The sequence below is a fragment of the Phocoena sinus genome, chromosome 11 (assembly GCF_008692025.1).
Source record: "Phocoena sinus isolate mPhoSin1 chromosome 11, mPhoSin1.pri, whole genome shotgun sequence".
Classification (NCBI taxonomy): domain Eukaryota; kingdom Metazoa; phylum Chordata; class Mammalia; order Artiodactyla; family Phocoenidae; genus Phocoena; species Phocoena sinus.
In genome coordinates, this window is record NC_045773.1 from 51,350,449 (window position 1) to 51,363,408 (window position 12,960).

Below are 12,960 nucleotides of genomic sequence, written 5' to 3' on the forward strand. Positions count from 1 at the left end.
ATTACTTAAAGCAGTTGCCACAGGATTTTTCATCCACTGAAGTGCTGAATCCTTTGGCAACAGGGATATGATGAGTGTTATCCTGAAGAGTAAGCTTGGTATTATGGGAGACAGGAATTTCTGTTAAGGAAACCTTGATATATCTATGCATATTTATGAATATTTGTTCTCAACAACTAGGTCTGTGGGATTGCTTAAATGAAAAAGAAAATAAATGTTTTCAGTTGGAGTCATGTGGACAGAAGTCAGATTTCAGTTGATTGAGGAAGAAGTTGGAAGGAGAATCTGTATAAATTATTCCTATGCTTAGTGTTTGAGAGGAGATGAAAGAAGATTGTTAAAGGTTAATGAACTTCTTGTTTTTTAAAATTGAGGGAGTTGAATATGTTTGCATACTAAGATGGTAGAGTCAGTAGAGAAGGAAAAGTAAAAAATGGAAGAATGAAAGGAAATTGTTTACGGTCAAAGTTCTTATGAGAGACATAAGGAATAGGATGTATAGAGAACAGCTGGAGAGTTAGCCTTGGATGTGGAAGGGTCATCAGTTTCACTGAGGTAGAAGGGAAAGAAATGAAGGAGGTAGATTCAGATATATTTTGGGTGGGTGAGCATTAAGAGCCATGTAATGGGGAGGTAGCTATGTCTTCATGTTTGAGGAGTCAGAGGCAGGACACTGAGCTAATAGAAAGCAGGGTGTCTGAGAGGTGGCTTGAGGTTTGGAATAGCAGTTCAGGAGGCACAAGAGGAGGGGCTCTCTTCTGGGCTTCCTGCAACCACCCACACATTGAGAAACTCACCAGAGAACTCACTGGACTGTTAGCTGTACTCATGGCTGAGGTTTATTACAGCAAAAGGACACACAGCAGGATCAGCAAGGGAAGAAGACTCATCCGGTAGTCTGAGGAGTCCAGGCAGAGGCTTTCAGAGTTATCCTTCCCAGAGGCGAAAATGACAGGCTGCACAGAACATGCTCCTTCCTCCAGCAATGAGTGTAGAACATGTGCATGGCGTTTCTGTCCAGAGAAGCTTCCTTAAGACTCAGAGTCCAGGGTGAGGGTAAAAGGGCAGTCATTATGCAAGCACTCTGCTGCACAACCAGCCACAATTACCAGAATTCCGTACTCCGAAAAAGATAACAGGTATTCCCCATAAATCACATTGTCTGCAAAAACAATTCAGGCAAGTTGGTATAGCAGGAGTTCAATACCCCGTTCCCAACACTCAAACACACAAAACAACCTCATCATTGATAAAATTAGGATCCAAAACTAAATTCCCAAGGGCCAGCTAAGGGCTAGCCCTGTAACTAGACTCTTCTTAAGAGTATCAGACCTGGTTTATTAACACTTTTCTGCACAGTCACTAAAGGCCAAGCCTGATAATTACCCCAGTTTCTAGTAGTGCCAGTATGCATGACTTCTTAGTTTTGTAATTTTCTCTATTGGGGCACCTCAAAGTAGCGGGGTAGAGAAATTCAGTTTTTAGATTTATCCATATTTCAGGTCTTAAAGGGACTGAAAGTACTAAGAAAGGATGGGGTGAGGAAGCAGCAATGCAGTAGACAGAGGATAATGATGAGACAGCTAAATTTAGAGTAGAATTTGGGGGTGTGCTCTAGCCTATAGAGGAAAAGAGAAAGCAGGGCAAGGTGACTCTTAGAGTACGAGAAACTCAGCAGACCCAAGCAAAGGGTTTGTCTGATGGTGCAGGGGTCCAAGGTTGGGACATGGGCTTCTCTAACTTATTTAGGCTAGTGAAAATCAGACTTACTGTCAATTCAATTCTCTATATATTTTTTTGGTATTTTTATCTCACAAAGAAACCTCGTCTTGTTTAATCTCCTAGTATGTTTTAGTTGAAAACAAGCTTCATATATACGTGTGTGCTATGAATTCTGTGTTCTTAAAAATAATGTTTTCCAGGGGTTATAGAATCCTTTTCTAATATACTAAGTTTTGTTCTGTTCTTTGCTTGCTCTTTCATCAGAGGATACTTCTGACAAGATGGATGGTAAGAACTTCCTTTTCTAATTCACCTAAAAAATTTTATGGCTCTTGGATTCTACATGATACCTTTGTTCATTCTCTTAAGTTCTGAAAATAGGCTGCTTATTTGGCAGCACTCTTAATATGAAAATGGCTACGTAATTCTCTGATTGAATTTTGGGTTAGACATATCCATTTTGGGTTTCTCAGTTTACTCAAGTACTAAGTTACTGTTTGTTATAAGTTAAATCAATTTTCTTAATTTTTTATACCTGAGCTCTTAGAATATTCTTGATTTCTTAAGTCTTTCTCTGAAATATTAGATTCAGAAGAAGGGAAAGGAATCTCATAAGTCATTTGATTCAGTTCTGTAGTTTAATAACTCTGATACAGAGAGAGACAAATGACATATTTTACAGATTCATATGGTTATTTATGAAAATGAAATGCAAGTCACAGATGCTGTCTTTCAGAGAGTGAGTTTTAAATTAACATTTAATCAAAATTAAACTTACTTTGAGCTATGCCTTTTTTTTTTTTTTTTTTTTTTTTTTTTTTTTTTTTTTTTTTTTGCGGTACGCGGGCCTCTCACTGTTGTGGCCTCTCCCGTTGCGGAGCACAGGCTCCAGATGCGCAGGCTTAGCGGCCATGGCTCACGGGCCCAGCCGCTCCGTGGCATGTGGGATCTTCCTGGACCGGGGCACGAACCCGTGTCCCCTGCATCGGCAGGCGGACTCTCAACCACCGCACCACCAGGGAAGCCCTGAGCTTTGCCTTTTTAATTTCAGTATTTAGTTTATCTTTAGTTGCTTGATCCAGTGCTATAATTTTTATCTGTATGGTATTTTTGTCTAACACTAGACTGTGTATTATCCACACTTGCCCTTCACTTCATCAGATACCATAATGTTATCTAAGAACTTGAGCTTTTTTATAAGAACTTGTAAGAAGATCCTGAATCTGTAAGTCACAGTATGAGATCTAGGGAAAATGGAAAACTATGTTTTTCTGTCAATTATTACATAAACTCTGAAATTGGTATGTCTTCCATTCTGATGAAATGGAAGATTTATTTAATCTTGGGTTGGGTACATGAGTGTTACTTATAATTAGTCTCTGTGCTTCTGTGTGTGTTTAATGTATTTCATAAATTTAAGAAATTATTCAATGAAAGAAAACCTAACCAAGAGATAGTTTCTATATTTCAAACCTTTCAGTATCACTTCTAACACTGAGATTCTAGATCCTTTAAAAACAAATTATTCTCACATTCCAGATCAAAATGTTTTCTTTTTTGGGTCAGAAACATTAGCCTATTTGAGGAATCACCTGTGTTATGTGATGTGTTACTCTCACTGATGTTTAATCCTGTTTTAAAAAAAAAAAATCTATATACACACACATGGAGAAACATCTGTTATTGCCCTATAGTAGTAGTGAGTTTGTTTTTTTTTTGGCCGTGCCATGCGGCTTGTGGGATCTTAGTTCCCTGACCAGGGATTGAACCCGGGCCCTCAGCAGTGAAAGTGTAGAGTCCTAACCACTGGAGTGCCAGGGAATTCCATTTACTTGATCATTTTTGCTAGTTTTCATTGACATCTTGGGGAGTACAAGAATTTTTGAATAAATACCTAATGGATTGATAGGTCTTTGTAATGCTTTGGTGAAAATACTGGGTTAATGAGACCTAGGTCATGGATTTGATTCCCATGTTTGTCAATTAGTTTTCTAGTTCTTTTATGGACTACCTTTTGAAAATGCACAGAAAGAATTCTTACATTGGAAAGATCTATAAAAATCTTCATTTTGGAGAGAGCAATGAAAGTTGCATCTTTCTTGAGTAATTAATTTCGCTAATTTTCTTCATTTAAAATTTTAAGTATGAAGTATAGCAGATAAACGTGTTTGTTATAGAATTTTGCTATTTTTAATTGTCTAGTTTTAACCTTTTTTGTGCTATGAGTCATTAGGTTACCTCAAATTTTTTTTTATCTCAAAATGAATCTTTTAAAAGCTAATTTAAGGCTATCAAACTAGAAATTTTTTCTTTTGCCCTTTTGTTTTCGTTGGGTGGGAGGCACGAGGAAGGTTTTAACATCAACATTGGCAGACTTTGTTGAAATGTTATTGTTTTATTTCCCTTATTTAGGAACAGCATCTGAAGATGGTAAGAATTATACATTTTGTTAGTAACACAAATACCTCTACATTAATATTTTCATTGGTAGGAATTAAATATTAAAAACTAAAATAGGCTAATTTCTTTGCAAATCCATATAATTTGTGAGCTGTGGTAGCTTTTACATTTCATGTTTGGTTGTGTTAGTTATACATGTGGATTTTTTTTTAATCCTTCATTCTGGAGTTTTGCTTTGTATCTTGCATCATCTCATACTAGAAAAACATAAATGCTTAACATGTTTAATAATACCTAGTATAAAGTTACATAGTTTCATTTTTTTCTTGTAGTGACATTAATGCTTTTATTTTGTGTTTTTGTTTTTTAATTTATGCCAATTCATTTATACTTTGAGAGTGCACGTGCCATTGCTTTATCGTCTTTAAATATCCTCAGCATTTAAATGCGTTTATTTTGTCAGCTTTTAAATGTATCTTTGATTTTGAATCAGTGACTGAAGAATTGCATATGATTTGAATTTGGGATTACAAAAACCTTGCTAGATATAATACTTTATTTTACTGAGCCAGTTTACCTTTTAAAAAATTATTTATTGCCTTTGAATTTGTAGAAAGGAAAAAATTCAGTTTTTATATTTATCCTGCCTGAAGACTGTCTTATTAAGCCTCTGATATGAAACACATTTTTTTTTTCTAAATTTTACATGGATGACATTTTCTTGTGATACACAGTTAAGTAGATTTAACATTTTGGAGGCCTCATACTTACTCTGATATATTTGAAATATTTTCATATTTTAAGTTTTAAATTAGAGTACTAGTTTCTGGCACTGTGGCATTGTAATTTAGAATGGTAGTATCAAAATACTTAATTTATCCTAATTTCTTTGTTGTACTGGATACATTCTGCATTTCAAAAATAATAATATTTTTCAATTTTACTTCTTAGTCAGGAGAACACTGTGTCCTATTCTAAACAGACTCTGTAAAAGGGTGAAAGTCCTGAATTATGGGCTTTTTAGGGGCCTCAAAGAAGTTGATAGAATGCTAGGATCTACCAACTGTACTTCTCCTTTTGCTTCATTTTATTCCTAGTTCCTAATTATTCTCTTATCTTCCCTCACTCATTTCTTAATTTTTCCTTACTCTTTACTGTATGTTTTCTTAATTAATATTGCCATATCAGGCTAGCCCCTATATTGTTGGGTTTTTTTTTTAATTTATTTTGTTTATTTATTTTTGGCTGCTTGGGTCTTTGTTGCTGCGTGCGGGCAGAACTAGTTGCGGCGAGCGGGGGCTCCTCTTCGTTGTGGTGTGCAGGCTTCTCATTGAGGTGGCTTCTCTTGTTGTGGATCACGGGCTCTAGACACGCAGGCTTCAGTAGTTGTGGCACGTGGGCTCAGTAGTTGTGGCACACAGGCTTAGTTTCTCTGCAGCATGTGGGATCTTCCCGGACCAGGGCTTGAATCCGTGTCCCCTGCATTGGCAGGCAGATTCTTAACCACTGCACCACCAGGGAAGTCCCCAGCCTCTATATTGTGGTTGCCCTAAAAGTTGTGACTTTTAACTAAAGTATTTTGAGTCCTTCTTTATGATCATGTTTGGTATTGGTTCTGATTTGATAGTGATTGAGACTGTTGCTTGAGAATACCAAAGTACCTGCTGGTAATATGTTTTTGTTTTTTCTAATGACAGTTTACTTAAGCACTTTGGTGAGCATTATCTCCTTTGGTTCAAGAGCTCTAGAAACATCTTGCGTCTTGGTTTTGTGGAGGGGGATGAGGCAGTAGTAAGAGAAGAAAGGAATGCAACTTGGAGGTAGAGAAGGAAATGTTTGTAGAAAAGTGCCATCTCTTTGAGGATTGGTATTTCCTCAAATAATTTTATAAATGAAATTGGTTAGTTGGAGGAAGAGAGGAGTAAACGTGTCCATGTACACCTGTAGTAATCTCATGTTTAGCACAGGATATAAAAAGATGAGATATTTTACCTAGTATTGTATCTTCTTGCAGATCTCTTTAGAAGTACATTTTCAGTCAGAAAGATTGTTTGGGTTGTTGTTTCCAAGATTAGCTTGTATTTTAAACTACAGGGTGGATTTGAGAATAAATTAAATTTCATGGAAACGGAAATTTTAAAATTGGAACTACCAATTAAGTGCATGCCTGTAGTAATTATCTTAATTATAACTCTACTTTACTGGACTAATAATATCAAACTGAGAATGGAGATCTTTAGTTTGACTTTATTCTTACCCGTAAAGGAAAGTTAGCTTATGGTGCAACACGTAAAAAGCAGTATGTATTTTTAAATTTTTAAGAGAACTATAATCTTATAATCTGTAAGTGAAGGTTACATTATTACAGAATTTAACAATACTTGAAAAGCACACCCAATTAGAAAATTATAGTGAGTTTTTTTCCTTATTACTAAATATTATAGAAAAAAGTCTTTAATTATGTAAATAATTTTATTCCTTAGGCCGGGTGAGAGCAAAGCTTTCAGCACCACTTGCTAGTATGGGAAACGCCAAGACAGATTCCAGAGGAAGAAGTCGAACAAAAATGGTGTCTCAGTCACAGCGTACGTATTGCCTATTAGTTCTCCCTTATTTCTAATATGTTAGGATAAGTGTATTCCTTGTATGTTACTGTGTGAAGAGATTGACCAGTGGAAAAAGACAAAACTAATTTCAAAAAAGACAAGCCACATACTGAGTTCTTGTTCTGTACTTTAGGTTCATCATCACCTGACAAAAATGAAGGTATTTTTTTTTTCAATGTTTTGGGTCAGTTGTTGTGCATGTTTTGGAATTTTTGGAGTGGGTGTTGTCTTGTCTTTGGTGTGTTATTAGGGCTGCATCATTGATATCTGCACTTAGTAAGAAAAACTTCATCTGCTATACAGACTTTTGCATGGAGATATTTTAAATAGCACAAATCTTTTAACATTAAGGTTTTCACAGTCTACTCAGAAACTTGTAAATGTGGAAAATTGTGCTTTTTAGAGGCAAAATAATTGCCATACGTTAGCATCAGATCTGGTTGCATCTAGCTAATGTTGTTCAAGGGCAGATATGTGGTATCTTTGTACTCTCCCTAAAATCTGTTAGAATGAAGTTAGCATTTTCGGCAGGTACATACTGATTCATAAAGAGGAAACAAATTGAAATGACCAGTTTTGTTATATTCCTTTTTAAATTTAAGATTTATGTTTTTGCCATTTCATTGGAAGCTGAGTTTCTCATAAGCACAATTATTAAAAAGCACAATTTTGAATTCTAGGTAAAATGAATGATCCATCCCTATATATTCCAGAATAGTAATATATACACTTAAGGCATAATTAATTTAAAAGAGTTCACATTCCTTCTTTATCAAGAGATTTCCCTTAGCACATACCTCTTAGAACAGGAATTTTTTCTAGGGAGGTAATTCTGGGGTTCTTCTATATACTTGGCCATTTTGGAAAGAAATAGATGTAGCTATCTTCCACTGTTGTTTAGGTGACTCTTCCAGGATATAGATGCCCAATTTGTCTGTTTTTTTAACTTGATTCTTGAATCGTCGAGTCAGGGAAAGGAGCTGGGCTTAGAGGGGGTCAGGGCAGTGATTAGACAAGTCCGGCCTAGCAGATTCTCCTCTTTCCAAAGTCAGAAAATCTAGACAGAGTAATGATGGGAGCACTCAACAAGAGTCCTAAAAATAAGCAGAAATCCTTAGTAAAATTGGTTTGCAAATTGAGGGTTATTTACAAATAGGAAAACATGGCAAATGCCCTCTGGGTGAGAGCTCTTCTCCCAACCAAATTAGGAATAGATCATACCACATTCTTCCCAGATCTTGTGTATTTTTAGGGTAACTGTTAAAGTAACTTAATCTTTAGCAGTATATAGCATAGTAGTTTAGAGCCTTGCTATTCCAAATGGGGTGCCCAGACCAGCATCAGCATCACCTGGGAAATGTACAATCTCATGCCACCACAGATCTACTGAATTCAGTCTTTAACAAGATCATCAAGTGATTTGTGTTACAATCAAGTCTGAGAAGTATTGATTTAGATCATGGATTTGATCTATGGCTTTTCCAGGTTATTTAAAGTTGCTGTATTTCTATATACTTCTACTGTAACCAGTAAAATGAAGAGGATAATCTCACAGGATTGTTGTGAGAATTAAATTAGTATTTTGCCTGAGCACAAAGTATGTGCTGTATATTTTAGCTGGTGAAATTGATGTCCTTGTTTTTCTTAACCTAACATCAACTGAATTTTATACTCCTATTGTGCACTTCTTTGTTGTTATTTCTTATGGACTTCAGGAAGCAAAAATAACGGTGAAGTTAGGAAATTTAAAGCAGAAAGAAAAATAAAGGTAGCAACCAGAAACTGTCTGTATACAGCATCTTAATGATAAAACAATTTTATATGAGATATTTTACTGAGTTCTAAAGTAATACTAAGACTGAACTCATGGCAGAGATTCAAAGTGCTTTGTGTATGTTTTTTTAATATATTACTTAAGGGACTCCCTTTTAAGTGTATTATAACTACTGATCACTTCAAGAGAATATAGAATAATTTTTTTACATTTGGTTTTTCACTTTGAAACCCAATCCACAATACTTGAAATCCTCTCTTAGAGTGTGAGAACATAATGATAGATTTTTAGGCCTAGTAGGATTTTAAGATCAGAAGACGTTCCCACCATAAAATCACTTAGATTTTAAATCATATTGGTGAGGTTTTTGTTTATCTGCCTGCTTATTTATTTGAATGACTGTTTTTTTCATTTCAAATTCTTTTGAAAAAAGATATTGTGGCCTTGTATAATTTGACGCAAGTTTCTTTACACATATTTGCACAGAAATATTGCTGTGCTCTCCATCTTCACTTTGCTTTGAAGTAATTCATTAGGGTTTGCATGGTCTTTTCCATATTTTTATATCACCATTTAGGAAAAAAAAAAATCTCTTGGGTCAAAGCAGGTATGTTCTGATGGCTAACCAAAAATAAATAAAAACAGACCCAGTGGAGAGACTTCCAGACTTAAATGTTTATGTAAAGATTGTGTCTTTTGTTGTTGGTAGTGACTGATTATGTACAAATGATTGTACAGCCTGTCAGAAATTTTGTCTCTCCACCCCACCCCTCTACTGTTTGGTTTTTTTCCCCTGCGTGTCTTAAGAAAGATAAAACCCGTAGCTTTTTCATTTAATTTTTCTTCAGCTAGAAGATGTTGTTCTTCCTTACCTGTAGTTTTAAATTAAATGTTTAAATTATAAAAATTTAAACATTTAATTATTTAGATTTTAGACTATCAGTAGAAGAAAAGCTGAAGAATTTACATTTACTTTTGCACCTTCATTTCATCTGCTTTGTACATGAGTGTCTGATTTCAGTTTATCAGATAAAAACTACTAAATGTTCTGCTTTTGTTACAGACATCAATGGTTTTGGGATTTTTTTTTTAAAGTTTGCTTTTTTTGCTTTAGAATTTTTTATTTTCTAAGAACTGATTAAAGCTTTCTTATTTCCATCTGCCATTCATTTTAAATCTGCTTCTTCCCTCTTCATGGATTATAACCCTTACCCTAATTCTGCCTTTACACTTGTTCAGGATCACAATCTGCTAATACCATTGGTGGTAAGAATATATAGACTTTATGTGTGCATCTATTGTTTGATCACCTATTTTCATTATCAAGAATGGGTTCTATTCAGCAGAAATACTTAACATTTAATATTATATCATTCTGTAGCCATTATTGGGGTAAAAATCACCAATTATGATTTTTCTTTGACTTGTCCTTATTTATTACCAAAACCCTGGGTTTTTTAAATTATCCATGTTGATGCCACAGATGTAAACATTCAGAAACGAAGGAGCTTTAGTAATGCCTTGAAAACATCTCATAAAAAGTATAAAATGGTAATTTGAAAACTTTAGGCAGCACAAGAGAAATTAGATATCTAATTCCAAACTTCATAAATTAGAGTATTTTCTAGTAGTATGCTATTCCCTAGGTACATCATACTCTTTTTCATCAACTGTGTGGTTTTTCTAGAAGAAATAATTAGCCTTGGTAGTTCTTTTGCTGGGGAAAGAGCCTTGATATTTTCTTCTAAGTATAAATAATTCCAAAATGGGTTGTAGGCACGTAATTAACGTGCTGTTGGTTGGGGCCGGGGCGGCCATTGGAGAAGAGCGGGTAATGATTAACACTGCCAATTTTATTTCCCAGGAGAGGGCATGAATGAATTTAAATATATAGAGAGTGAGCTTGCATAGTTTTGATAAAGTCAATAAATCTAGAATAGGTAGCGTGATTACTCTGCTTCTATACTATATGTTTCCTCTCTGCTGAATAGATCCACATTTCAAGGAATTCTCCAGTCTCCTACCAACACTGTCACCCCCTAAACTTACATTAGTTTTAACAGAATAACGTGTTGTGTGTGTTCAGTTCATAATTTATACTTTTTATATTGTTGCAAGTGTTCCCATAAAATATTCCATCAGCTTATCTTGCATTGTGAGTTTGTAGCATGTTGGGTGTTTGGGTGTTTTGGTGTGTATGTTTAGTTTAGATGCTGCATGGAGAAAATAGGTGCCTTGTGAGTATCTCTAAGGTTATAACTGAAAGAAACTTGATTTAAAGATTCTTCATCTGAAATATCATGGAACAATTCAAATGACTCATCATTTTAAAGTACACTTGTATAATTTCCCTGCAACAATTTAGAATTCCTTCTACACAGATAATAAATTGCTAACGTCATCGTAAACATTGATTTGTTTTACAGTATTGCTATAACCAGCGGAAGATGAGTTTCATTTTGTGTGCTAATAAAGTTTAGGAATTAAGCATGAGTTTAAATTGTATTCAGGAAGACCATGCCAAGAAAATGGTAGCTAGGGTCACAGATCAGCAGCCCATGAACCACATTCAGCCTGCCTCTATTCATGTATTATTTGGTCTACACAACATAATAAAAATCAGGACATGTCAAAGCTTTCATTTAAAAAACAAAAAAGTCCCAAAATGTAGCCAGTATTACCTCAAGACGGAGCTGGCTTGAACTAAAAAGTCACCACTCCCTGCCTTACACTCAGCACTGCTCCCTGGTTGATGTTCCCTGCTTGTCCCCATTGGCTTTGACTCTTTAATCTTTGCTCTGTGGAAGTGAAGTGTCATTGGGTAAGATTATACCAGGTGAGCAGTGACTGTGGAGAAGTTCCCGACAAAGAGGAAACGTTGCTTTTATGACGTTTTATTTAAGTGCAAGTTTAACTTTTATAATGCTACCATCCAGAATCTAGAGTTAAATTATACTTTGGAGTTATCTAGTTCATTTTCCTTTTCAATGCAGACAAAAAATGTTTTGATTGACAAGGAGCTTATCCCCTTAAACACTAACGTGTGCAATTCTAGTTTAAAAGCATGTTTCTTAACTTTTTTTTTAACTCTTACCCCAATCTCTGAGATTTTGTCCAGCTCCCTTTCTCTATCCCTGACCACGTATCCTTTGTCTTCCAAGACTGAAAATCACTAGTTTAGAAAGGGTCTGCCTTCTTTGACATTTATTTGCCCATTAGTTGTGTTTTACCCTCAGTATACATCAACTTGGCAGACTGGCCACCCAAGACCCCTTCGCTATTTGAAGGCAAATAACAAAATGCAAGTTTCTTTTTCAGCTGGCCTAACTTTGTAAACATTTAAAATTAAATCTTGTAAAAATTTAAAAATATACATAGTTGCAAGATAACCTTGTTATGCCCATTTAGAGGCATCTCAGCAGGCAAACTTTTAACAGGAAGCACATTTTCATTACCATATTCTTAACAAAAATGATAGCAATAATAGAATTATTAATTTTTTCCTTTTAAATGTATAGCTTTAATATATAGCATTTTAACATATAGCTTTAGCTGCATGAAATGTATTGTTAGATAAGTTTATTTCTTTGGAAATCTTTTCTACTGTTTATGTTCTGAAAATCATAATAGTGTTGTCCTTATTAAACATAGCATCTTATACTCCCCAAACTGAAAATATATTTACATGATTTACCATTCAATCCTAGTATATATAGTATACCTTTTTATTCCAGGTTTTGAGTATATATAAACCTTCCTCAGTCTAACTCCTTTGAACTTAGAACTGCCATTCCATCACAGTTTTCTCAGGTGTACTTCTTGAATTTTTATCCTTTCAACAAGTTCTCTTGGAGTTCATATCTTAACATTTGTATGTGTGTTTGGTGTTTAGCTGGCAGCCGGTCTGGGTCTCCGGGAAGAGTTCTGACCACAACAGCCCTCTCCACTGTGAGCTCTGGTGTTCAAAGAGTCCTGGTCAATTCAGTCTCAACACAGAAGAGAAGCAAGATACCACGAAGCCAGGGCTGTAGCAGAGAGGCTAGTCCATCTAGGCTCTCAGTGGGTAAGATTTTTGTGCAAAACTTGGGACCTTGTATTTCTTTAGTATTTCAGGCATTGAAGGCTTCAATTTAGGCACTTTAAGTTAGAGAAAAACAACTTAAAATTCAAGGACAACTGAAATATAGGTTAAAAATGGAATTAGATATCTTATCTTGAAAGTATAATTCATTTATATTTTAAATCTTTTTATTTTAAAAAAATATCATTTTACTCTTCTAATCACATACAAACTAGAAGACTGTATTCAAGAATTTTAATTGTATTCCTGGTAATGCTTCATCAAGAAAAATTTCTTCTCAACCTTAGAAAAAACTTATTTATTAGTTTTTAAGAAAGAAAAGAATAGGGACTTACCTGCTGATCCAATGGTTGAGACTCTGCACTTCCACTGCAGGG

At 35.0% G+C, this 12,960-nt stretch overlaps 1 protein-coding gene across 14 annotated transcripts in view; it reads left to right on the forward strand.

Annotated features, from left to right (window-relative positions):
• Nucleotides 1–12,960, forward strand: part of CLASP2 (cytoplasmic linker associated protein 2) — a 178,485-nt gene that overhangs the window by 108,562 nt on the left and 56,963 nt on the right. For 8 of the 14 annotated variants that reach the window (XM_032648261.1, XM_032648262.1, XM_032648256.1 and 5 more), the window contains 4 exons: nucleotides 1,987–2,010; nucleotides 4,135–4,152; nucleotides 6,606–6,707; nucleotides 12,395–12,565. In XM_032648261.1, the coding sequence (XP_032504152.1) occupies nucleotides 1,987–2,010; nucleotides 4,135–4,152; nucleotides 6,606–6,707; nucleotides 12,395–12,565 (315 nt within the window). The remainder of the gene's footprint in view (nucleotides 1–1,986; nucleotides 2,011–4,134; nucleotides 4,153–6,605; nucleotides 6,708–12,394; nucleotides 12,566–12,960) is intronic. The other 6 variants (XM_032648259.1, XM_032648263.1, XM_032648260.1 and 3 more) reach the window with 2 other exon arrangements.